Consider the following 24,100-nt stretch of genomic DNA (forward strand, 5'->3'; position numbering starts at 1 on the left):
TTTTGTTAGTATTAATATGTAAGTCTTCTTTCGGATGGTTTTATTCCTCTTGGTAGATATAGTAGTGCAGAAGTTTATTTATGCAAATTATTGTTATTATAGTGTAATGACAGGTGATGTGGTATCCTGGTTTCTAGCTCCTTGGTAACAGGATGCCACAGATTCTGGAATATAGAATATTTTAGGGTGGCAGATGGAGGGTGTTGCAGATGTGGTCAGATGTACCTGTTTGCACTCAATAAAAGTATCTACTTCCCTGTTTATTCGTGTGGAGTCCTTACACCCCAAAAATATAAGTTTACATTTGATAATCTTTTTTTAAGAACTCTTTTTATTGAAAAGTCATTTGGCACAGCATTACAGTTTGTTACAGAAAGAGAGGTGTAATACAGACGGTAATGAGAGGTCTCTCCATTTGGAACATTTCATCCCCTGTTGTCCCCGCCCACATCCGAGGTTTATTTCCTTGATAGGGCCCATATCCGGATGTTATCTAATTTTTCCTATACTCTTCTCAATGGCCCAGACCTTTTCCCACTTTTTACGGTATCCTCTACTTTGGTAAATATCCTTTTCTGCCTGCTGGCACCAGTCCATGTTGTGTATCCAGTTCCACACACTAGGTGAGGCCGCTGCTCCCCATGCCCGAGCAATGTTTCTCTATGCTATCCCTGGGGCCAGCATAAGCCAGATTCCAAGGTATTTGGGCCACCTCTCCTCCCCTGTTATCCCCACAATGTACCATTGTGTTTCTAGTGGGACCTGGAGACCCGTGGCTCTGGCTGTTATCCTGGTCAATCCCTCCCAATAACACTGGATGTTGGGGCAGGAGCATATGATAGGAAAGAAGGATCCCACCTCCCGGCACCCTCTGGCGCATCGATTGGAGTCAAAACGACCTCATCTATATTGAAATGTTCTAGAGTCATACGACCTGTGCAAGATACGGAGCTGAACCAATCAAAAGCACAGCCAAATGGCAATCCCTCTAGGGCATTGCAGTGCCTCCGCCCAATAATCATCCTCCAGGAGCCCCATGTCTTTTTCCCATGCCTCTCTAAGGGTTCCTAGGTATGGGAGATGGCCTTTTCCACCATCAGGTCCAGAAGACGTCTTCAAAGGGAGAGTACGTGAGTATCTGATCTCCTTCTGGCAGGTGGCAGCATAGGACATATTGTAGCTAAAATTATCGGAAGTCCTCGGTATCTGCGATCTTGTATTCGGTCTTTAGATCGTCAAAGAGATCATTGCCCCATCTCGCCAGACATCCCCCAGGTGATCAATACCTATTAGGCTCCAGCGGTGGAAGCCCTGTAGGGGTCCCACGTCTTGCAGCCCATCACATGCCCAGAGAGGGGTCTGAGCCATCAGTTTGAGTCCTCAGTTTGTTTCATCGCCTCCTGCCACATTCACATTACTTTCTGTGTATGAGTCAGGAGCTGTTTCTCCAGGCTTTTCTGATAGATCACTGCTGGATAGCCTGTCACTATCATGGCGTACTGTTCCAACCAATATGTCAGCTCAATGGTGTCTGTAAACACCCAGTTGTTGATATTTATCAATTGGGATGCCAGGTAGTAGTACCTAATGTCTGGAACTGCCAAAACACCCTCGTATACTCCATGCTGAAGTTTGCGCAGTGCCATTCGTAAGGTACCCCCCTCCCACAACAGGTTGCAGAGTTCAGAGTCAATAGTCTAGAAAACATTGTTTGGAATTTTGTAGGGCGTTTTCTGGAGCATGTATAATAAACATGTAGGACCATCACCTTGAACAGATAGACCCGACCCATCAAGGTGATTGGATACTGCCTTCAGTGGGTAACATCCTTCCTCAACCTCCTTAGCTGTGGGAGTATGTTGAGTGAATGAATACCCCCACTGACCGAACAGCTGGATGATGTGTAGGAGTTGATGAATTGTCTGCCAGGGTTTATGCACATATTGTAAGACAAAATATGCATACAGAGAAAAACGCTCTTCCCAGCCTCCCACACTGACAATACCGTTAATAAGCAGATCTTGGCACCCACGCTGTGAGTGGCTCATGTGCCAGTGTAAAAATCATGGGGGAAAGGGAGTATGCCTGACAGGTGCCCCTATACAGTATGAATGACCTGGACACCACCCCATTGAACCTGACTCTCGCAGTTGAGTCACCGTAGAGAAGTCTGACCCATTTGCAAAACTTTTCCACGAAGCCCATTCCCATCAGGACTGCAAACAAGTATGACTATTCGATGCTGTCAAATGCCATACATGCATTCAATAAGAGCAACGCCGCTGCCTCAGTTGGACGGATTGCCATTATTGCATGACTCCATAAAGTCGCCAGAGATTCTGCCTGGTACTCTTCTGTGGCAAAAACTCCAACTGGTCGGTATGGATAACTAAGGTGATGATTGAGTGCAGTCTTGGGTGCAGAATCTCTGCAGTCTAATGCCTAGTACCTTGGCCAAAACTTTGGGTGCAAAACTCAGCAAGTAGATGGGCCTATATGACTTACAATGGTGCACAGATTTGTATTTTTTTGGGATGACTATTATGGTGACTAGTCTGACGTCTTCAGCCAGCTGTCCACTCTCCCTTGCCCTTGAACCATGTTGAGCATCAGATGTGCTACTTTATCTGCCACGCATACATACAGTTCTGTGTGCAGCCCATTCAGACCCGTTGCCTTACTGGATTGTATATCTTGTATTGCACTCCCTTTCACCTCTACCTTTCAAGTCCCTGTCTAATTCTTCTCTGTCTTCCACTGATAATTCCCACAGGGAGATATCCCGGAGCACGTCCGCACAGTCATCCCTGGATCTGTTGGAGAACCTTTGGTATAGGGCCTCATAGTACTCCACAAAAGCCTCGGCTATGTCCCTACCTGTGGTAAATAGGGGTTTGCCCGGTACTTCAGCACCCTCTGCTTAAGGTGCAATTAGTGCCCTATTCATTTTAGACTCCAGTGCCTCTACATCCCTTTCTAGGGCTTCACACAGGAAGCATCACTCCTTCCATGCCCCCCGATCAGCATTTGGGCATAGCCCCTTGCCACTAAATGTAGGCCTCCTGTAGGATGTAGGGGGAGTCAACTGACCCTGTGTTTTCCAGGAAATATTGGTCTCTCCTCTCCTTAACTTTTCCCTAAACCCTTGGTCCCTGAGATGCCCAGGATCAATGTGAGGGGGGAGGGTATAGTCATGGGTCGGTTCCTGGATAGTACTTCCACCGAGGAGTCATCAGAAATGCCCCCTGCTCTTTGATGCGCCCCATGGATTTGCCCTACATTTGTGCACTGTGTAAAAATGTAGTCTAGGTGGGACCCACTACCATATGCCACCGCCAAATGTGTGTATTGACGGGCAGTCAGATTATGTGCACACCAAAGATCTCCAAGCCCCATCACCGCCACAAATTATCGTAGCAGCTCCTGGACTGTGGCCGGAGGGGAAGCCAACAGCCTATCTATATAGGGGGACATTGCATCGTTCATATTGCCTCCGAATATCAGGACACTGAGGGGAATATCCATCAGTAGCTTACTGAGGAGCTCCGGGAAGGTGTCTGCATGAAGTCTTGGTGCTATGTATGTGGAGCAGAGGTTCAGGGTGAGACCCTCCCAGGTCCCTGCTTGTACCACATATCTACCCAAGGGCTCTTGCCACATGCATCTCGGCAGGAAGGGGACTGAGTTCTTTACTAGAATGGCCACCCCTCTGGAGCCTGACATAAACCTAGCAGGGTCAAGAGGGTATAGCCAAATTTATTCATTACTACATAGCGGATTCCCTTCAGGGTGAGTCTCCTGCAAAAGGAATTTATCTGGGGACTGTCTGCACAGGTATCGTAGGACCATGGTACGCTTGATTTTGTCACCAAGGCCATTGATGTTCCACCTCAGGACTATTAGGGCCAATGCTGGTTGTACTGCTATGTCCTATCTAAAATTAAGAGGGTGCCTCTCTCCAGTGTTCCCTCCACCCCTCCATCCACCCCTCTGTGCCTGAGTGTTGCATGTGTGTTAAACTGGTGTCTCCATAGCATTATCAACAACCACAAAATTCGAACATATATCACAACAGTGTAAAGTTTCCCCTTTTGAAATGCCCCCCTCCCTGCTACCTTGCACCGTAGGTCTGGAACTACCCACATTCTCAATTTGCAGAGTGACTGTCACCCCAAAATAGCTAGTACCATAACTTGGGGTTGGCTAGTACCACCACATCAGACCAGTTAGTGACCCCTACCCCCTTGAGTGTTCACTTAGCAGTTCATGTCCATCACTAACCCACAGTTATCTTAGCTTCATTTACATCCAATCCGATGTCCACGCCTCTGGGCAGCCTCCCGAGTAGGTGCCTTGGATGGCTGATTCCGGTTCAGAACCACACCCGCCACCAAGCTGCCTTCAGATGGAGTTCAGGGAACACACCCCCTCTTAATCACTTTGTCAGCCTCATAGAGCGCACCACTCAATCAGTCTCCTCATCTGCGACTGCGTCCCTCATAGATTGCCCTCTTTTCAGTCCCACTGTCACTCGTCTGGTCTCTGTGGTCTCCTTGCCACTTGATCCCCCTCAAGCCAGTCTCACACCTCCTCTGGTGTCATGAAGTACCAGGACATGCCATCATCCAGGTCCCTGAATTTCACCAGGAACAACATCATATATTTGAGGTGTTCTGCACGGAGTGCTCGCTTGACCTCCACAAAGGTTCACCGTTGCCTCTGCAACTGCAGCATAATGTCCGTAAAGAACCAGATTGTGGTGTAGTCGTGGACTAGGTCTCCCGGGATGCGCACCACCTGCAGTATTGCATCTCTGTCCCTGCAATTGAGGATTCTGGCTATAATTGTCTAGGGAGGTCACCGGGCTTCGGTGGTAGGATTGGCACTCTGTGCGCCCTTTCACACGTGAAAAAGGTTGACAGATGTTTAGGCTTCAGTTTATTGAGGATAAGATCTTCCAAAAAAAGGTCCACACTGCGCCCTTCTGCCCCCTCTGGGACCCCACCACTCTTATGTTGTTTCTGCAAACCCAACTTTCTTGGTTTTTAAATTTTGCTGCTATGAGTTTGTGTTGGTGAGTCAGCTGCTGCTCTGTTTTTTCCAACTGGCGTGTCATGGATTTAAGTGATCTGATATCTTTCTTTGCCTCTGTGACCTTCTCTGATATCTTGTTTACATCCACGCAGAGGAGATTAACGTCTAGGGTTACCTTTTCCAGCTTGGGCTCCAAGGTATTTTTTAAGTCAGATATAGCCGCCTTGGTGGCTCCCAAAGTGGGCTCTGCAGCCGCCTGCCCCTCTGCAACCGCCGCGCCCTATTCCACCACTTGTCTGGGCACTGAATATTTATACATCTTGTTGGTTTGGGCCAGGGGTGCCCCTTACAGTCTCATTGCTGTCCCACCTGCATATCTGCATTCTGGGGATGTCCGCTTCCACCTGTGCCAGGCTCCTTACCATGTCGTGCCCCAACCCGAGCGGCGGACACAATGTGAGGCTCTGCAGTTCCACTGCTTTTCAGTACCAATATGTTTCTAAACTATAGGGACTGCTCTATCCTCCCATGGCTACTCCACCATTCACTGCGCCAGGGGAAGGGGAGACACCCCACCAACTCACCAGCTTTCTTTGGTACACCTGTTCCCAGGGTTACCCTCCTTCCTTCTCCTACTTAGTCACACTATCATCTACAGTGATTAACGGGCCTCCTTGCCTGTACCAATCTGTTCAGGTCCCAATGTGGCCACTTACCTACGTCTCTACCAACCATGGCCGGAGGGGGGACAGTGGGATGTTCTTGTCTCGCCTCATTTGTCAACACTAAGTCCACTGGCAGGCTGGATATCCTCCTCAGTGGTTCTTTTGCCGAGACACGCCCACTCCCGGCTGTGGGGCTCTTCCTGCACCTCCCCAGTGTCTCATACCCAGGGGATAAGGAAGAAAGGGGGGCTCCTGCTCCCCAACCCACTGAACTGATTACTAGGCCCCAGTGTATCAGGGGCCCGTCTCTGCTACCCCCACTGCTCTCACTTAACTCACTCATCTGTTGTTCCCCCTGAGGATGGGGAAGGTGGCTTCCCAGGCTATGGCCACCGCTGCGTGCGGCCTTCCCTCACAGTCAAGTCCAATCTGCATGATGCCACAGATGCTTCTCTTATGGGCCCTCCACCGTTGCTCCTGAAGCTGGGGCCTTTCTCTACCGATCCCACGACTCCCCTACTAGGGTCTCCTCTGTGACCCAGTGTTCTGTGGGCCGGCTGTTGCACTCCTGGCCGGCCACTCGCCACCATGCAACTCTCCCGCTTGCGCGTGGTGGGGGCAAGATTCCTCACTTGTGTACTTCAGGTGGCTCAGACATCGCCAGGCTTCTGCCGCCTCGGTGATCTGTAAGATGTGTGAGGCACAGCCCCTCCCAGTCTGCTCTCCGTCGGGCAAAACTTCACCACCCGGGTCCACACATTCAGGCCTCCTGCGTCGCTGTTGTCTTCGCTATGCCACCCCCAGTTCCCAAACTTCTCCTGGGGATGCAGCGGTGGATCGCAGACATCCCGATATGCTTCGTGAGCCGGAGTCGGGAGGATATAGATCAGATTAATTGGGGCAGGGTAAATGCCACTGCAGAGTTTAAGGGATATGCGGCCATCTTGGCTGGTACCGATCCACACCCCACATTTGGTAATCTTGCCTATAAAGCTGTATTTTACAACGATACATTTGCGACTAACAACACTGAGAATAGGGGGATACATTTACAAATATCCCAGGTCACAAGGGAATGGAATGGTGTTTGAGCTTTCTCTGTATTACGACCTAATCTAGTCTTTGTGCTGTGCTATACAAGGTAATCAATCATAGTGCAAAGGATTGCTTGTTCTGAACAAAAGGAGCTTTGACGAGGCAAGATTAATTGTGCAAATCCTTGCAAACAGCTAAAACGTAGTGATGGAGGCCTGCAAGTGGCTACAGACCTCTACTTCAGGAATTACTTTCGGAATCCTGGCATTATTACACAGACAGTGAAGGCAGTATACAAGAGGACATGTAGTCAATGTCTGTTTTCCTTGATGCCTACTGACATCGTTCAAGTAATGGAAGACACCCGTCTGGGGTAGCTTCCACTTTGCAAATGGTTACTGCATGCATTTCTTAGTCAGTACCCACACAATGATGAGTATCCTTAGACTCATTCTGGGTATGCAAAAATATGTTTTTATTTAAATATGTATTGCAAAATAATTAAAATAGCTACGAACGTCGACTATAATGCATAATAATAAACCATATCCTATTCTAAATAAGACACTAAGAAAAAATTCGTACAACTCACCACTTCCTCGTGTGTTGAATGCTCCACATTTATGCCATTGACCTAAAAAGTAAAAAAATAAATTCATAGATAAATACTAAGTAAAGACACTGGCCAGAACAATGCAAACAAACATTTTTGAACTCTAGTAATAATTGTTTAAATTACTCTTTACACACCTGTATTAATGCATCCCCTACAAACAACATCCCCGATTGGTCAGCTGTGAATAGAATGACAAGGTGTGTTAATGTGGAAATAATAAATTAACCAATAATAACTAAAACCTTTGTTTGATTAGTAATTATTGACTTTGATGAAAATTCCATTGTGGTTAAAATCCGTATCCATCCCAAAAGAATTATAGTAGCAGATGTGCTATTTCAACTAAGGGTGAATAGGCATTTGTGCAATACACGTATATTTAAATATATATTCACTTGTGATGAATGAACAATCCAAATCAAGAGCCATTTGCTCGTTATTTCTGCACTTATGTTCTAAACTTGAGATAAATAGAGCCGTTTTGAAGGGAGCACCATGAAGGCATTGAAGGTGTTTTCTTACTTTTTCTTTTTCAACTACAAAAAATCGTTTTTTCCAAGATATCAAGGAATACCAAAGAAAATTGAGAATTTCATGGACTAATTTTTGAAGGAGATGGGTGGGGTATGCTCAGACGTGAGTCCCTTGCTCACTTTGCCACTGGATTCAAGCAAGCCTGGCTGGATACTATAATATCCTCTTGGGCTATATCACAGATAACTGAGAAAACTCTTTTCAAACTATGATAGTTAGATAAGAAGCTGCAAGGTTTTTTTAGGTTAAAGCAGCACCAAACAACATTAAAGCCAAGAAACAACAAAATAGCATTTCCGATCAAATGTAAAACACACATAAAATGTATTAAGCAAAATGACAAAGAAAATGTTTTAAAACTCAGAGGAAGGAAACTCAAGAAATTGTGAATTTGTCTATGTTAGTAAATGTCCATTAGAACAATAGTAACGTAAAAGATAATGTTATATGTATGCACGTATGTATATGGTGTTTCTTTAGCACAAAGCAAGTCAAAACGCAGAAGAAGGCTGTGCATAGTCAAAGACAAGCATAAAGTCAACGAGTAATATGAGACAAAGCTGGGATGTGGGTGAATATTGCATTGTGATGAACTGTACTTTAAACTCTTTTCTAACTTGTAGCAACAATGGGGCAGATCTGATGGATACAGGGATGTTGTTCCAGATCCTTGGTGGATGGATATAGAGGACTGCTGTCTTGTTTTTCTCTTTTTACACTTCTTAGTGTGCAGTCTGGTGGTGAACGTGCCTGTAAGGTAGGCGGGGCTGCTGCTTTTGATGGCTTTGTAAATGATGCTGCTAGGTTTGAAGATAGTGTGGGCTGGCACAAGGATCCAATAGAATTTCATCAGGATGGGGATGATGTGACCATATTTCTTCTTGACCTGGATGAGATGTGCTGCAGCATGTGGGATGCCCCTAATTAGTATCTGTGTAAAGTTTGGGAGGCCATGGAGCAGGGTATTACTACCATCAAGATGTGAGAGCACAAGGTTTTAAGGAGCAGTTTTGAAGTTGGTTTGTGTAAGAAAGCTGGTAACAGGCCACCCTTGTTTTTTGGCACTGTGTTCCTTGAGGGTGAATCCAAGTGATTTGGTCAGTGAAAATAGGGGTTCAAAGCAGTTAAGGTTCCTATCATTAATTCTGATTTGTACTCTATCTTTGTTGTTCTTGGCAAATAACAGGAACTCTCTCATGGTTGGGTTGAAGTTTCAGGTTGTCACTGGACATCCAGGTCTTGATGATTTTCAAGCAGTTTTTGAGGCATTGGAAGTCTAAAGCAGAGGAGACTTACAAATAGAATTTTGTATTATCGCAATACTGGTGGATTTTGGTACTGTTATCTGTGAATAGACCACCAAGCAGCTCAGCATAATTCTATGTACTCCACTAAAGGAGCTACTCTTACAGAGAAGACAAAACACAAAGAAAAAGTCACCCAAAACAATTCTCACTCAAGGGTCCAGCAAAACAGAGGCAGAATCAGTTGCATTTCAGATAGGTAGACTCAAATGTTTTCAATCTTATTGGCACTCTTTGAATGGTCTCCTTTCACAGGGCCAAGTATAAAACAAAACTCTCTGTCCTTATTTCCTACTACAGTAACAATTCCCAGTTGTATCAAGCCGATGGAGAAGTTACTTATGGTCAGTCCTACAGGACCCTTACTTCCTGGGAAGGGACTAGAAAAACTGAATTCTCTTCAGCAAGGTCCACTCCCAATTTGTTATCACACACAGGATAGATCGCTTTTCTAGCATTTTGTATCCCTGAGGCAGACTTGGACACCAGTCAAATTACCTTGAAGCATGCTTCCAGTCGCTGGATTCGAGCACTTCAATCCTTTTCACATGCAGGTCTAGACAGACTCGCCCTTCTTCTGAATCTGGGCCAGGTTTATGAGTGTTTTCAAAGAGCTGGAGAAGTGGTGTCACTGTTACTTTCTAAATTAGCCATTTAATGTTGACCTATTCTGCTGCAATCCTTGTAGAATTCAAACTACACAGCCAGCCTGCTTTGATAACAGCTCCAGTTTTCCTACTTTCGTACTATAACAGAAGCAGTTTACGACTGCAGGACTCGGAATATTGTGGCCCATCCTTTCAGTCTCCTCCAGGGTCTGTCTTGTAAAGATGAAAACGCTTCTGCCCCTACTATCAAAAGAGACAAGTATCTAAAAGGGATCTCTTGTTCAAAAGCTTATTCTACTTTGGCCTCTTTATACCATAGCTATGTAAAAATCCAGCCCTTTGTCTCACATTTGGTTCTCATCCACTCTAGCTGCCATATTCCAAGGTATGTTGTCAGTGATTATCCCTGACCCTTTCCTACTCCAGGAACCAATCCTATTCTGATGGCAAATGTCATCGCATCTAAGCAAGGTCACTGTTGATAAGAAAAGAGCAGCAAATTACCTACTGAAAAACTTCCAAGTGGGCATAAATATTAATTTATGAAGTTACCTCTTCAATGTAGGTTTCAAACTTCTAATCTTACTATTGAACTAGGCTTTTATTAAATGTCAAAAAGTAACTTTGAAGTAATTAAGGGACTAATTACGATGTCCGTCGGACTTAACTCAACCAAACACTGTTCAGTCACATTCCTACATTTTCCTATTGGCGCATGCGTTACGGCCATAAACCAGCCGTATAACATGTTCCCATTGGGAAAGGGGAGGTGCTGTTCATCCCTGCACCCCATGGCAGGCACCTTAAGTTGCTTGCCATGGGGAGCAGGGAACAACAGGGGGGCACCATAGATGACCCCTCGGCCCCCAAATGGAGGCTGCACACACAAGGAGGCCCTGCTGGAGGCCCCCAATCAAGCTTTCAAACATGGTTTCCTTGTCAGACAGGCCAGCATGGAAACCATGCCAGAAACCATGCATTGTAAGGCCCGCTCTTTGGGATTACGAACCTGTTCCGACTGGCTGATGGGCACCTTGGGCCCATCGAAGTTCAGCTGGAATGACTGGCTGGTTTCAATTCCAACCAGCTGATACATAATCAGATGGTCAGAATTGAAACTGACGATAGGGGTCGGAAAGCTTTCCGACCTCCATCGTGATTGGCCAGTAAATGTTTTTGATTTCAGGTGTGCCCACACACACACTCACTCGTCACAGCACCCGAGTACTTATGGCTGAGTGAGTGGAAAAGCATTTTTTGTTTTCCTAATCCACTTTGGCTCCTTCATGGACAATTTTGTGCTGAACTGGCATTTGAAGGTCAAGTAAGAGTGACAATCCTGAAATGTTGATTTCCCATAAAATTCCCATTATAAAGTTTGCTTTCTGAAACAGAAAACACTGCTGAATGGAACTACACCAAGTCCGGCAGAAACCCACCTTTTCGTTATATGGTGAAAATCTGTGCACACACATTTTTGATAAACTAGCATTTAAATAGGTGCTCTAGATCAACATGAAGGGGCACACCACCAGAAAAGTTATTAATATCTGTATTGTTGAGCTCCAGGTATGCTTTGATTGCTGAATTTCAAAGGGATTGGTCAATCTGAATTGGATAACCACAACATGAACAATATGGTGTGGCAATCATTATATGGTCCATGTGTTCTGAAAATGGATTAATAAAACTTATAGGGGGCAGGTGAGCACACAGTTACCCAACGGGCATGTGAGGGAGATTCCCATCAGTGGCTGTCCACAACATGGAAAACAACATGGAAAACACTACTTTTTGGAATTGTAGTGTGTTTTAGGGTGAAAAGGTGAAAGAATATGATCTTCTGGTGGTATATGATGTACCATACTTGAGAAAAAACTGTTTTTCATGATTTTTTCATAGAGGTTATGGAAGGTGCTCCAGAAGCTAATATGAAAACACATTTCCTATAAGTTCACTCTGTCCTCCAAAGCCATGTGAGAACAAAGGATGATATTCTGAATAAAATGTACTCCCAACAGCAGAAGCAGCCTGTCACTTGATTCCCCAGAGTTCTACTACAGCGTCACCGTGGTGTTCTAATGAACACCTAGAGCTTTAACACTGCATTTATTACAGAAGTGTGGAACACCTTAACGCCATCTTACTGAATTCAACACTGTAAAACGGAAACCATTTCCTACAAAGGATACTGCATTATATGAAAAAACAAAGGTCTTCTTATTCTCATAGAAATAAATATTTAGTGTACTTGAAAACTAAAATGGGAACACATTTTCTACAAAATCTCAAATATCTTCTAGATCGATGTCAGTGCTGAGTAAAATGCCCTTTCTATACAAGCTGCATCCTGTAAGTAGGTTCCCCAACGTCCTACTTCAGATTCACCACAGTGATCTAATGAATAGCTAGAGTGCTAAGATTCTGTATTTGTGACAACAGTGTATTACCCTAAAATATTTTGATGGTATCAAAGCAATAAAACTGAAATAATTTCCTTCAGAGATGAGCAAAATGTGGTGGCTTATTTTGTCATAGAAATTATGGTAAGTGTTCTACACAGTTAAAATACGTACACACTTTCTATACATTATCAAATATCTTCCTCATCAATGTCAGAAAAATGTCTACGATGCTAAAAAAAAACGTGCTTCCAACCCAGGGGCAGGCTATCAATTGACTCCCCAGTATTCTACTGAAACCTCATTACAGTGGTCTAATGAACAACTAGAGTGCTAACATGAAGTATTAATTAGGCCTGGGTGGAATGCATGGAGTTTGATGCCACAGAATCATACAGAATTACATTAAAATACCATCAGATTCTGTGGAATTCCATTACAGAGCTAAAAATAGATGCAAGGATGCATTTTGCCTAAGTAAATAGCACTGCCTCCGGGTGCCCTTACATACTCTACTGTGATTAAAGGTTTTAATCACTGCAGAGTATGAAAGGGCACTGAGTGGCATGCAGTGGTTTCTAAATGTAGAGGGACTGCTCTCTCTTCCCACCGTGTTTAAAAACCACTGCATACCACTCGGTGCCCTTGCATATTCTGCAGTGATTAAAAAGTTTAATCACTGCAGAGTATGCAAGGGCGTCGTCCGGCATGGAGTGGTTTTTAAAAGCAGCAGGAAGAGGGAGGACTCCATCTGTAATTAAAAATCACTGCAGATTAAAGTACTTAATTCCGCTGGCAGAGCGGTAGAATTTATCAGTGAGACTGCATAACAAGAGTAACGAAATACATACAAATTCTTCCAATTTCACTGGCCGAATTCAAAATTCCAAATACAACTAGTAAAGTGGTGCACAGCTGAACCCCATATAGATAGAATCAAAGCTGTAAACTTGAAAACACTTCCTTCAATTGAAGATCTGGAAAAAAGTAGAGAAGATTCCCATTAATACTCAGACTGTTCTTTGCAGTCGAGCAGAATACTATTGCAACCAGCAAAAAACAGCACATTTGTGTTTGCTTTTCAAAGTTAATGTAATGTGTCTCTTTCTTACTATTAAAGCTTTTAGAATCCAAGCTTCCTTCTCCTGTTGACTAAGCCTTTGCAAAGTACTGTTATTTAATACAATAATCTTTGTTTCAGATGCATGATCTTATCTGCATTCATACTGCTCATGCTAAAAACCTCACAAAAATATTTTACCATGCTGTATGCAATAAAGAGATGACTCAAATCAAAATCTATGCTAGAGCATCTTCAGCACTAGTCATTATACCCAAATGTATTTCAATTTAAGCATCTTCTCTTGGGACCAATTTATCCTGCCCAAATTATTTTGCTGTGTCCCCCTTGATCCAACATATTCTTACAGCTGAACAGGAAGTGAACAAGAATGTATGGTTTTATCTTCACATATCTCATTTGCCCATAACCAATTACTTTTCATGTTGAGAAACTAAAAACACTTCAGAAAAGGTTGCTTCTTTTGAACTGTAATGCACTATAAAAGTTCCTCTAAACTCTTATTCTGAAACCAAGATAAAGTGAATCCCATCAGAACATGATGAATCGGTGTAAGTAGCAAAGGACACTGATTCAGCTGAAACCACCTCACAGGTTAACAATGGTTTAAGCCATTCCTAAATTTGATTTCTTCAAATGTGCAAATCCTTTTTTAATCATACACCTTTTAGATGGTGTAGGTCCCTGCCTCAATCGAAGCTTTTCATTTCACCTTGTTTAATGGTGAACAACAGGTGTTACAAAGAGACGCCTATTTTTTAAATCATGTTAAAAGCATCCGTTTCCTTGCAATGCAATGTTATTTCTGAGATTTCTTGACATATTCAGCTTCAACAGTCGGCCATCCCCACTAGAAAGAGGTCTTACCAGGGGTGGTATATGTTGGATTGAGTCCTGTGTGCAGAACAACCCCCCAAGATTTGGCCTTCATCCCTTCTATTTTAGCTGAACTCATTTTTGTTGACCTTTGGATTGCTAACCAGTGTGCTTGTGTGCACTCCCTAAAACATGGTAAACTACACTTACACTTGATTGGCAAATTAGATTTACTTATAAGTCCCTTGTAAAGTTGTATACTATATACCCAGGGTTGGTAAAATAAATGTGACCAGTGGGCCTGCAGCACTTATTCTGCCACCTACTTAATAGCCCCTTAAAATATGTGTCAGGACTGACATGGCAGCCTGGATGTAGTTTTAGACTGCATATTCGACGAGGCAAAATAACACTGTTTCCAGGCCTAAGGCTCAGAGAACCGAGAAAAGCCCAGGACCAACCTGCTCATCTATCCCCACGAGGTGCATCACCAATCAACCCAAATTTGTAGCAGCTCCTGCTACATTTTTCTCCACAGCAGAAAATCCAGTCTAGAGGCTCCTTACAGTTTGGGTATCCAGCTTCTTGGAGCCCTGTCAACTACAACCTGCAGCTTTGTCCCACTGGAGATCTTCAACTATCAAAAAAGAGACTAAGGGCCTGATTGCGAGCTTGGCAGTGTTGCGGCTGGCCGCCAGGCCACCGCCCTGCTCCCACACCACCAAACTCGACCACAGACCACCTGCCAGATTCGTTTTTTCCTGTTCTGGCAGGCGGTCCTTTGACGGTCTCATGTCGGTTTGGTGCTAAGGCTCATTTGTGAACCTTAGTAAGGCATCTCTGTGGGAGCGCCAAAGCCTGTTCCTGCATTGCATGGAATGCAAAGTCCATGCTGTGCAGGGACAGGGGGTGCATGCAAACAGGGGGGCAACATGTTCCCCTCTGCATGCATCCCCAGGCCTTGAGGCAACAGGGGACCCCGTATTGCCCCCTTTGTTTCCTCACCTCCACACATTTCCTGGAGGGCTCACCGCCATGAAAACTGTGGTAGTGGGGAAAATTGTGATATGCTTGCAAGTGCCGCGGGGGCACTGCCAGCATATTGCAAGCCTCTGACTGCTGCACCCCCGCCGAGGGATCATGGATCCCAGACGGTTGCTGCAGTCCAATGACGGTCCAATGCCAAACTCGTAATCTGGCAGTCGGACCGCCCTTGCTTCAGTTGCCGCACTGCCACCATGGGCTTGGTGGTCCATCGCACTGCCAAACTCATAATCAGGCCCTGAATCGGAATAAATGATTCTTCACTGTGACTTTAGACAGCGACTCCCCAACAATGATGCTTTCTCCTCTGACTCTGACAGCTGCCTTGCCCCACTGAAGTTTACCTTCTCAGACATTATCCTACAGAATTTCTTCTACGTTCGAAGGTAAGTCGAGACCTGGCTCAATCTGCTTTGTGTATCCAACTTTGCTCCAGTCTTTCATAAGGAGATCTCTGCAGTTTGCCTTTGATATTTTAGACACTAATTCTCCCCTTAAAGTTCAAAAATTCATAACTCTGGTTCTACTGATTAACATTTTGGTGTTTTAGTGTTAAATAATTTATTAAAAGTTACTCTATTTTTCTAAATTGGTGTGTGATTTTCATGTGCTCTATTTTCACTTTATTACTGTTTGTGTGCTGCAAAAATACTTTACACATTGCCTCTTAGCTAAGCCTGACTGTTTTTGTACCAATCTGCCAAAGGGTTAAGCACAGGTTAATTTAGTTACTTTAGTTGTTCACCCTGAATGGGATTTTGGCTGTTGCTTGAAGAGGGTTCACACTATCCTCAACCAACAACCCAGTTTTTCAAAGCACAAATTAAATGTTATCCTTTCATTTCTCTGTTGACTCTTGAAGCTCAATGAGGGTTTATTTGAGGATATATAAATGGTGGTGACTTATTAAAGCTAGAATACAGAATCAGTCACAGAATCTGCATATCTATGACTGCAATGAAAATTATGATGTAAGAAAGGATAGTGGGGTGACCATGATATATGCATTTGGAAGATGCAATTACAAATATTGTAAATCATCTCACTGATGAGATAGCATATTACAGTATAGTTTGAATGACTGTTATGTGTGTTACGGATTATGGTCAAAACGTATGTTAAGTGATTACAATAAAGTCAACTACAAGTTCACTCTGTCTGTGTTCCAGTGATTTTGTTTTACCATATACATATGCCATCCAGTACAAAGGAACAAGACCTTGCTACAATTTTAGCAATTGCAATAACATGATCACTGGATCCTATATCAATCATCCCATGAAAGGCAATAAAATCAACCTCAAAGTTACTGCCACTTGCAACACCACCAAGGTGATTTACCTTGTGGGTCAGTCTATGTTGGCAAAACGGAAAGAATAGTCAAGACTAGAATTCTTGAACACAAGAGCAACATCCGTACCAACAACGCAAAATCAGTAATAGCCACACATTTTACTGAATTCCATCACAACGTCAGTCAACTCAAATTCATGGTCCTTGAGACTGTCGAACCTATAGAAGGAAGAGACGTTCACAATTTGCGCCTCCAAAGGGAAAATTAATGGATTGAGCTGTTGAATTCCATGAAACCGCACAGACTCAATGATAGCATGGAGTTTTTGTGTTATCTATGACTTCGTCCTGTTTACTAATCTCATGTTTGTTTATCTATGTGTCTACCCATCGTTCTGTCTCATTTCATCCATCTATTTTCCTTTTTATAACCTTTGAGCTTCACGCTCACCCTTTGCTGATCTAGCTCCTTAAACACCATTCTCACCATTTTTTTTTATTTCTACCTACTTTTTATCGTTTTTACATTTTTGCATTCAATCCATCTTTCCCGCATACTCTCTTTCCATATTTTTCATCCAAACTTTCTTACTTTGTTATTTTCCAACCGCTTTTCATACCTATCTTTCACTCACCACTCTTTATCACACTCCAGACATTACAATATGGCGCCCACTCTATAAGACACTAGTCCGCTTTCTATTTTCACCTGTCACGCTACTAATACATAATCGCGTACCGCGCTCCGCGTTTTCTATCGTCAATCACGAGAAACTCGGGCTAACCGTGAGAACACACCGTCTTCCGTAAGTTACACCATCCGACCATTCTTTCACCCGTTTTTATGGTTACTGCACCTCCATTAATATATCAGACGGGTTGAACGTTTTGATTTGTATTATCGATCTTTTTGGCGAGTTTATGTCGGGTTCACCTCTAGAATATCACTTCGGTTTTTAGTTACACGATGATCAATACACTTAGCACCAACTGCTCTTTACCAGCGGCATCAAGTCTTTTCAGCCCTTCTACCATGAATGCATTATTTTTCACTCACCAGAGGCCATTCTTTAAAATATCCGCCACTGTGTATGGGCTCATCACCACCTTTTTGCACGGTTATGTTCTTTGTCTATCCTCCATGCATACTAGCAGTTGTATAATGATTGACCACTTCGGTCTGACTTGTTTATGAACGTAGTATATTTTTGATTTACACTTCTTCACCTTGGCTTTCCAGTCAGGACTTGCATTTTAGTTACGATTTGTATTCAAGAGTAACACGTGCATTATTCTTTGTATTGTTCATTACCATATCGGGTTACTTCCTGATTCTTTTGCTTTATATTTTCCTTGTAGATATGTCCCTGATGAACGTCCTTATTGGACCGAAATGCATTGGGCAAAATTCATAATGGATTGTTATGTTCGAACATGTATGGATAAATCCTTACTGTGATATGATTAACTAAACATCAACAACCGAATTCAAACCGAGTTTTCTGATTATTTTTTAAAACTCATGAATACTGACCATTGAACTCTTTCAACCCCTCCTGGGGTCCTTGCTGTGCGCAGGGGGACGTCCCCTCATCTCAGGAGACACTTTACTACTTTTACCATATACATATCCAAAAGTTCCCAGTGTTGAACCCCCCTCAGGTGAGCAACCCCTTCTGCACAGATCATGTTGCCTGCAGAGCCTGTCTACCAGTTAGGAATTTGCACCCAGCCCTACATTGGCATCCAACGCCGTGGAGCATGGCCTTCAGCCATGTGCAGCAGGGGTTAGCGGCTTGGCATTGGTCTCATCTCACTAAGATCAGTCATCCTCCACTGCACAAGTCATTTAACCATGCCCAGCACGGCTGACCACAGTGCCTGGCCCCTAGCTAATCATTACACTCCATCCTCCTTGGTTGAACAACCCCCACAACACACAAACTTTGGCCCAGTACAGCATGTGTTGACAAGAGGGCAGGACTCCTTTAGCAGGATTAGCCACCGGACATGGCCTCCCGCAGTGTGGTTTAGCTGCAGTGTCTCATCTCCATCTGTGAAATGTGAACAATCCACTCTGGAAAGCCAAGCCCTGCTGTGTACAGTCTATGGTCTTGCATAGAAGGAATTGGCCTGTTCTCTTGCAATGGAGGTTGGCTGTAGGGTCTGGCCTCCCAGCCCACCATGAGTGTCCAGGTCCCACAGCGCAAAGCCTTTGGTCTCACACAGTTATGTTTAATCACAGGTCTTGGCCTCTGGCCAGACCCTGCACCCAACAAACCGCATGTGGCCAACTACTGTCGCATATGGCATTTTCTCATGTGAAGCAAGGGTTGGCCACAAATACTGCACTGTGACTATGCCCTTCTCACTACACAGGTATGATTGTTGGACAAGTGCAGCAGTAGGGTACAGAAGACTTTTTTTTACCAGTTGATTGTACTGAATTTGCAGAGCCAAGCCAAAGATGGATTCATGTACCCTGGTCTCCCCCTAGGTCTGAGGGATCATTGGAGGGTCCAGGATTTGCAAAACAAGCATGGGATTCAGGAATCCTGCAATACAAAATAATATTTTAATATATTTTGGAGCCCTGTCTCATGGGCCTAAACACATTTTCAAATCCTAATTTTTATAAAACAACTGAACGGATTTACACCGAACCAAGCAAAGGCACCTCCTTTAATAAAGTTCCAGCTTCATGCCAAATTTTGCGTAAGTTCATTCAACTGTATCTTTTGTATTTATTTCTATCATATATGGATACATGATATTGGAGAAGAGGCCCATGTTTTAAGTGTAATTCTTCAGCGACCATGGTCAGTGCCAAAATAGAGTCTTATTTCTCTGTGTGGCCATCCTGTGTTTGATTTTTCATGTTTCAATAACACTAATACATGCATTTGTAGAAAGCAAAGCCCAACTGTAATTGTGCATCCACTGAAGGAATTAAAGTGTATCTGACAAATGCGACGGGATACCGCAGCTCCTCCTCAAATACCATTTATCTCTGCTCATCTCAGAGGACCTTTTGAGCAGGGGTCCATCTTGGCCTGTTCATCAATGTCCTGGCAAAGTACCCACATAAATTGAGAGGGGGTCACGTGGAAAAAGTTGTCCTACACTGTCCTCAATCAGTGTGGCTGAGTAGTTTGTTTAGTTTACCAGTTGCAATGTATAGCGCAAGACTCCCACATATCTCTAGTCCTTTGTGTAGTGTCAACATAGTAGACACAGTGCACTGCCATGTGTACACTATCAGGTACCACATGGATATCCACTCACTACTCTACCCATCACAGTAGCAAATGTACAACAGTGACTACTACTGTCACTGAAATATGTGTGAATGACTTACAGACCACCTGCTCTAGCTACAGTTTGAAAATTCAAACATGTATCAGTTCAGAAATGGCAATAGTAGTCCAAAACAGACACACTAGAGGAGTGTGAGAGAATTGTCTCAATGGCTAACTAACTCTCCTTACTGGTGAAACATCACAATGTCGTGGTATTGGCACTCACAAGTATGACAAACAGTAAATATGTCACAGAGAACAGTAACCGTACAGAGATGGAGAAATGCTTTTGGTGATGTTTATTAAATGTTGACATGAGTAATCCAGAGGAAACAACCTTTACAATGCAGACATTAAATCGCACTACCTTTACATAGCAGTCACTATATCGCAACATCCTTTACATCGCATGTCATTACAATGCAGCCATTACATCACATGTCACTACAACGCATGTCATTGTGGAAGAGGTGTGGCACAGCGGCCAGGGTGCCTGACTCCGGACTACGGGGTTCACAGTTTGATCCCCAGTGCCGGCAGCAGGTTAGCCCAGCACCATATGAATGAATGAATGAATGAAAGGCAATTTATATCGCGCAAACTAAGCCCGAAGGCATCAAGGCGCCTACCAAAAGAGATCAGAACACATAAGCCAGCTCACGGGTATGCCATAACAAAAAGCCAGGTCTTTAGAGCCCTTCTGAACAGGGGGACTGATGGTTGAGCTCTGATTTCGATGGGGAGAGCATTCCAGAGCTTGGGCGCCAGGTAGGAGAAGGCCCTTCCTCCCCACCTAGTTCTCCTGAAACGAGGTACCGATAGTAGATTTTTATCTGAGGACCTAAGGGTTCTGGCGGGGGCATAGGGAACCAAAAGTTCCCTAATTCCTCTAGCTCCAAAGCCTTGCATGGTCCCATAGGTCAGACTAAGGATCTTAAAAGTGACCCTGGCCGAGATAGGAAGCCAGTGTAGGCTCTTCCTGACAGCAGTAGCAGAGGAGAGCCTGGGGGCGTCCGTGACAAATTTGGCAGCCGCATTCTGCACAGTTTGCAGTCTCTGCACCAGGCCCTTGTCTATACCAGAGTATAGGGCATTGCAATAGTCGAGGCGTGAGGACACCAGGGCTAGAACTACTTGTTTGCGAGCCTCGGGGGCAAGATAATATTTTATTTTTCGTAGGATTTTGATAATGCCCCAGCAGGTCGACACCGTTCTGTTTACTTGTAGGTTCAAAGAGAGTGAGGGATCAATAAGGACACCCAGGTTGCGAGCTGATGAAGTGGGAGAGGGGCACAATCCCAAGGATGGGGGCCACCACTTATCAGACCAAAGGTCGCTCCCACCACCGAAGACAAGAACCTCAGTTTTCTCTCCATTCAGTTTCAGAGATTTACAGATCATCCATCTAGAAACTGCCTCCATGCAGTCTCTAAAACCGAGTGCAGAAGAGTCATCTGGGTGGGAGAGAGACACCATTATCTGGGTGTCGTCTGCATAGGAGACCACCTCCATCCCAAAAGATCTTATTAGTTTGGCAAGTGGGGCCACATAGATATTGAAAAGGGTGGGGCTGAGAGCCGACCCCTGAGGGACCCCACATTGCACAGGCAGGGATGGAGATAGGAATTCATCTAGTTTGACCCTTTGTTCTCTCTGATCCAGAAAAGAAGCCAGGAGGTTCAGGGCCGATCCCTCAACCCCGATCTCCCTCAGGCGAGCAATCAGAGTCGCCGGGGATAGCGTATCAAAAGCTGCTGTGAGGTCTAAAAGGACCAAAAAAGAGGTATGGCCCTGATCCACCTCCCAACGGATGTTATTTAACACCACAGTAAGAGCGGACTCTGTACTGTGGGCCCTCTGGAAACCATGTTGGGCTGGATCAAGAAGTCCGTGGTCGTCTACAAAGGCCATCAGATGTTCATTAAGATGTGTTTCCAGCATTTTGGCCGGTGCCGGGAGCAGTGAGATGGGGCGGAAATTTTTCAGGGTTTCAGGATCAAGGGATGGTTTTTTCAAGAGGGGCTTAACTACTGCCCTCTTCCACGCGTCCGGGTACACACCTTCACATATGGCCCTGTTCATAATCTCAAGAAGAGGGGGTAGTAGCACGTCCTTACAGTCCTTGAGAACTCTGAGCGGGCAAGGATCTAAGGGAGAGCCCGATTTTATTTTGGTAAGCAGCCTATCCAGGTTAGCCAAGTTCAGGGGAGGAAAGCGAGATAGATGGACTTTAATAGAATGCTCATCTATTTCAGCCTCTGGGATGGCCAGAGTACACAAGGGGGGCAAAGAGGCCCGTTGAGATTCTAAGGTGGAATAAATATCCGCTATCTTGGAATGAAAGAACTGAGCAATCCTGTCACAGAGATCTTGGGAACTCACAGTTGGGTTGGGAATCTGCAGGGTGCACAGAGAATCAACAGTACGAAAAAGGTCTCTGGGGGATGTAAGAGAGGCGGTTAATTTGGAGAAGTATTCCTGCTTATGTTTAATTACCTCTGCCTTATATCTTTTGAGCACAAGCTTGTGTTTTTCCCTTTCTGTTTGGTCCCAGGTCGCCCGCCACGCTCTCTCCTGTTTCCTACAGTCCTGTCTGAGACTTCTCAGGGATTCAGAAAACCATGGAGCCGAAGGACTCTTTCTGGCTGAATAACACAAGGTAATAGGGGCCAGAGTATCAATTGCCCTGCTCAGAGAAGAGTCAAAATTGGAGACTGCCAAATTGACGTCACTGACATTAGAATGGTTGTTTGTAGGAATCAGCGGCCCCAAAGTCTTCTCAGAGATAGCTCTGAGATTCCGCCTGGGCTCTCTTCTTCCATGACTGAAGGGTTTGGAGATGGCAGGGGGACACTGAAACTCCAGAGGCACGGCCAGATGGTCGGACCAGACCAGCGGGATGGGTGGGCCAGTCGAAATTCTGGAGTCGTTGGAGAAGACCCCATCCAAAGTGTGACCGGCCTGATGGGTAGGAAATCTGACCAGTTGTTTTAGTCCACACGCAGACAAAGAGTCCAGTAATGCGAGGGAGTCAATGGAATCTAATTTTTCCAAATGAAAGTTAAAATCCCCAAGAATCGTCATAGAATCACACCCGAAATAGGGCTCTAAGATGTTGAACAATTTCTGACTGAAAGCAGTTCTAGGTCCGGGAGGTCTGTAGATGAGAATACCAGTAAAAGGGGGAGAGGAGGCAGAGGTGATCACAAAATGTAAGGCCTGAAAAGAGTCTGAGGGGGTAGAAAGGGGGGTAGTGCGGCAGGAATAAGAAGCCTGATATACAATCCCTAGTCCACCCCCTCTGCGACCCTCCCGGTCATGTCTACTGAAGGCATAGCCTTCGGGGATGGCATCTATGAGATGGGGACCAGAAGTATCCGAGGCCCAGGTTTCCGTGACAAAAACCCAAGAGGGCTTCACGGTGACTCTGGGCAATAGCTTGCTTAATCATCCCGAGGGACCCCAGCGCCGGGACACCACTTCGGAGGTAGCTGAGCGCTTTACAAATACTGGTATTTCATTTAATTTACAACGCATGTCACTACAACGCAGACATTACATTGCAAGTCATTACAATGCATACCATTGCAACGCATAGTACCCTTACACTTACCCTACTGTTGCACTCACTGGAGTTAGAATAGTAATTTTTACCCCTACACTAACCAACACTTACCCTACTGTTGCACTCACTGGAGTTAGAATAGTAATTTTTACCCCTACACTATCCAACACTTAACCTACTGTTGCACTCATTGAAATTAGAATAGTCATTATTACCCCTATACCATCCAACACTTACCTTAAATGCGATGTAATTGCATGCATTGTAATGGTATGCATTGTAAAGGTATAATGCGATGTTATGGAATGCGTTGTAAAGGTAGTTTCTGGAAATGTGATGTAATGGCATGCGATGTAAAAGAATGCATTGTAAAGGATGTTGCGATGTAAAAACTGCGGTGTAAAGGCATGCATTGTAAATGTATGTGTTGTAACGTCATACATTTGTAATCCAGTTGACAATCAAGGTTTCATATTTGTCACTTTCAGTTTCTCATTGATGCGTAGGACACCTGTTACACATGGGTATTGATGGCAAAATGCACTGTAGTTCCCTTTCAGATGGCTGGATCACAGCATTGTTCTCACTACCACTGTGTGCCTACTCTGTGATACTAGGTAGATTATGATCACTAACGTTCACCACATTTCATCTTGACCAGAGTTGGTTATCTGCAGAGTGTCACACATTGTTTTAATCAGACCCATGCACTTATATGTGTACATGACTCCTCTGGCTGTCCCCAATTGGATCCTGGCATCTGAGTTACTGCCACACAGTAATGGATTCCAGATCATACGTTGA

General features: G+C 44.4%; 1 protein-coding gene across 1 annotated transcript in view; it reads right to left on the minus strand.

Annotated features, from left to right (window-relative positions):
- Positions 1 to 24,100, minus strand: part of SNTG2 (syntrophin gamma 2) — a 1,181,343-nt gene that overhangs the window by 989,523 nt on the left and 167,720 nt on the right. Inside the window, exons 3-4 of the mRNA XM_085609593.1 lie at positions 7,485 to 7,528; positions 7,327 to 7,368 (exon numbers count right to left, since the gene is read on the minus strand). Coding sequence (XP_085465719.1) covers positions 7,327 to 7,368; positions 7,485 to 7,528 — 86 coding nt within the window. The remainder of the gene's footprint in view (positions 1 to 7,326; positions 7,369 to 7,484; positions 7,529 to 24,100) is intronic.

The sequence above is a fragment of the Triturus cristatus genome, chromosome 6 (genome assembly GCF_964204655.1).
Source record: "Triturus cristatus chromosome 6, aTriCri1.1, whole genome shotgun sequence".
NCBI classification, from domain to species: Eukaryota; Metazoa; Chordata; class Amphibia; order Caudata; family Salamandridae; genus Triturus; species Triturus cristatus.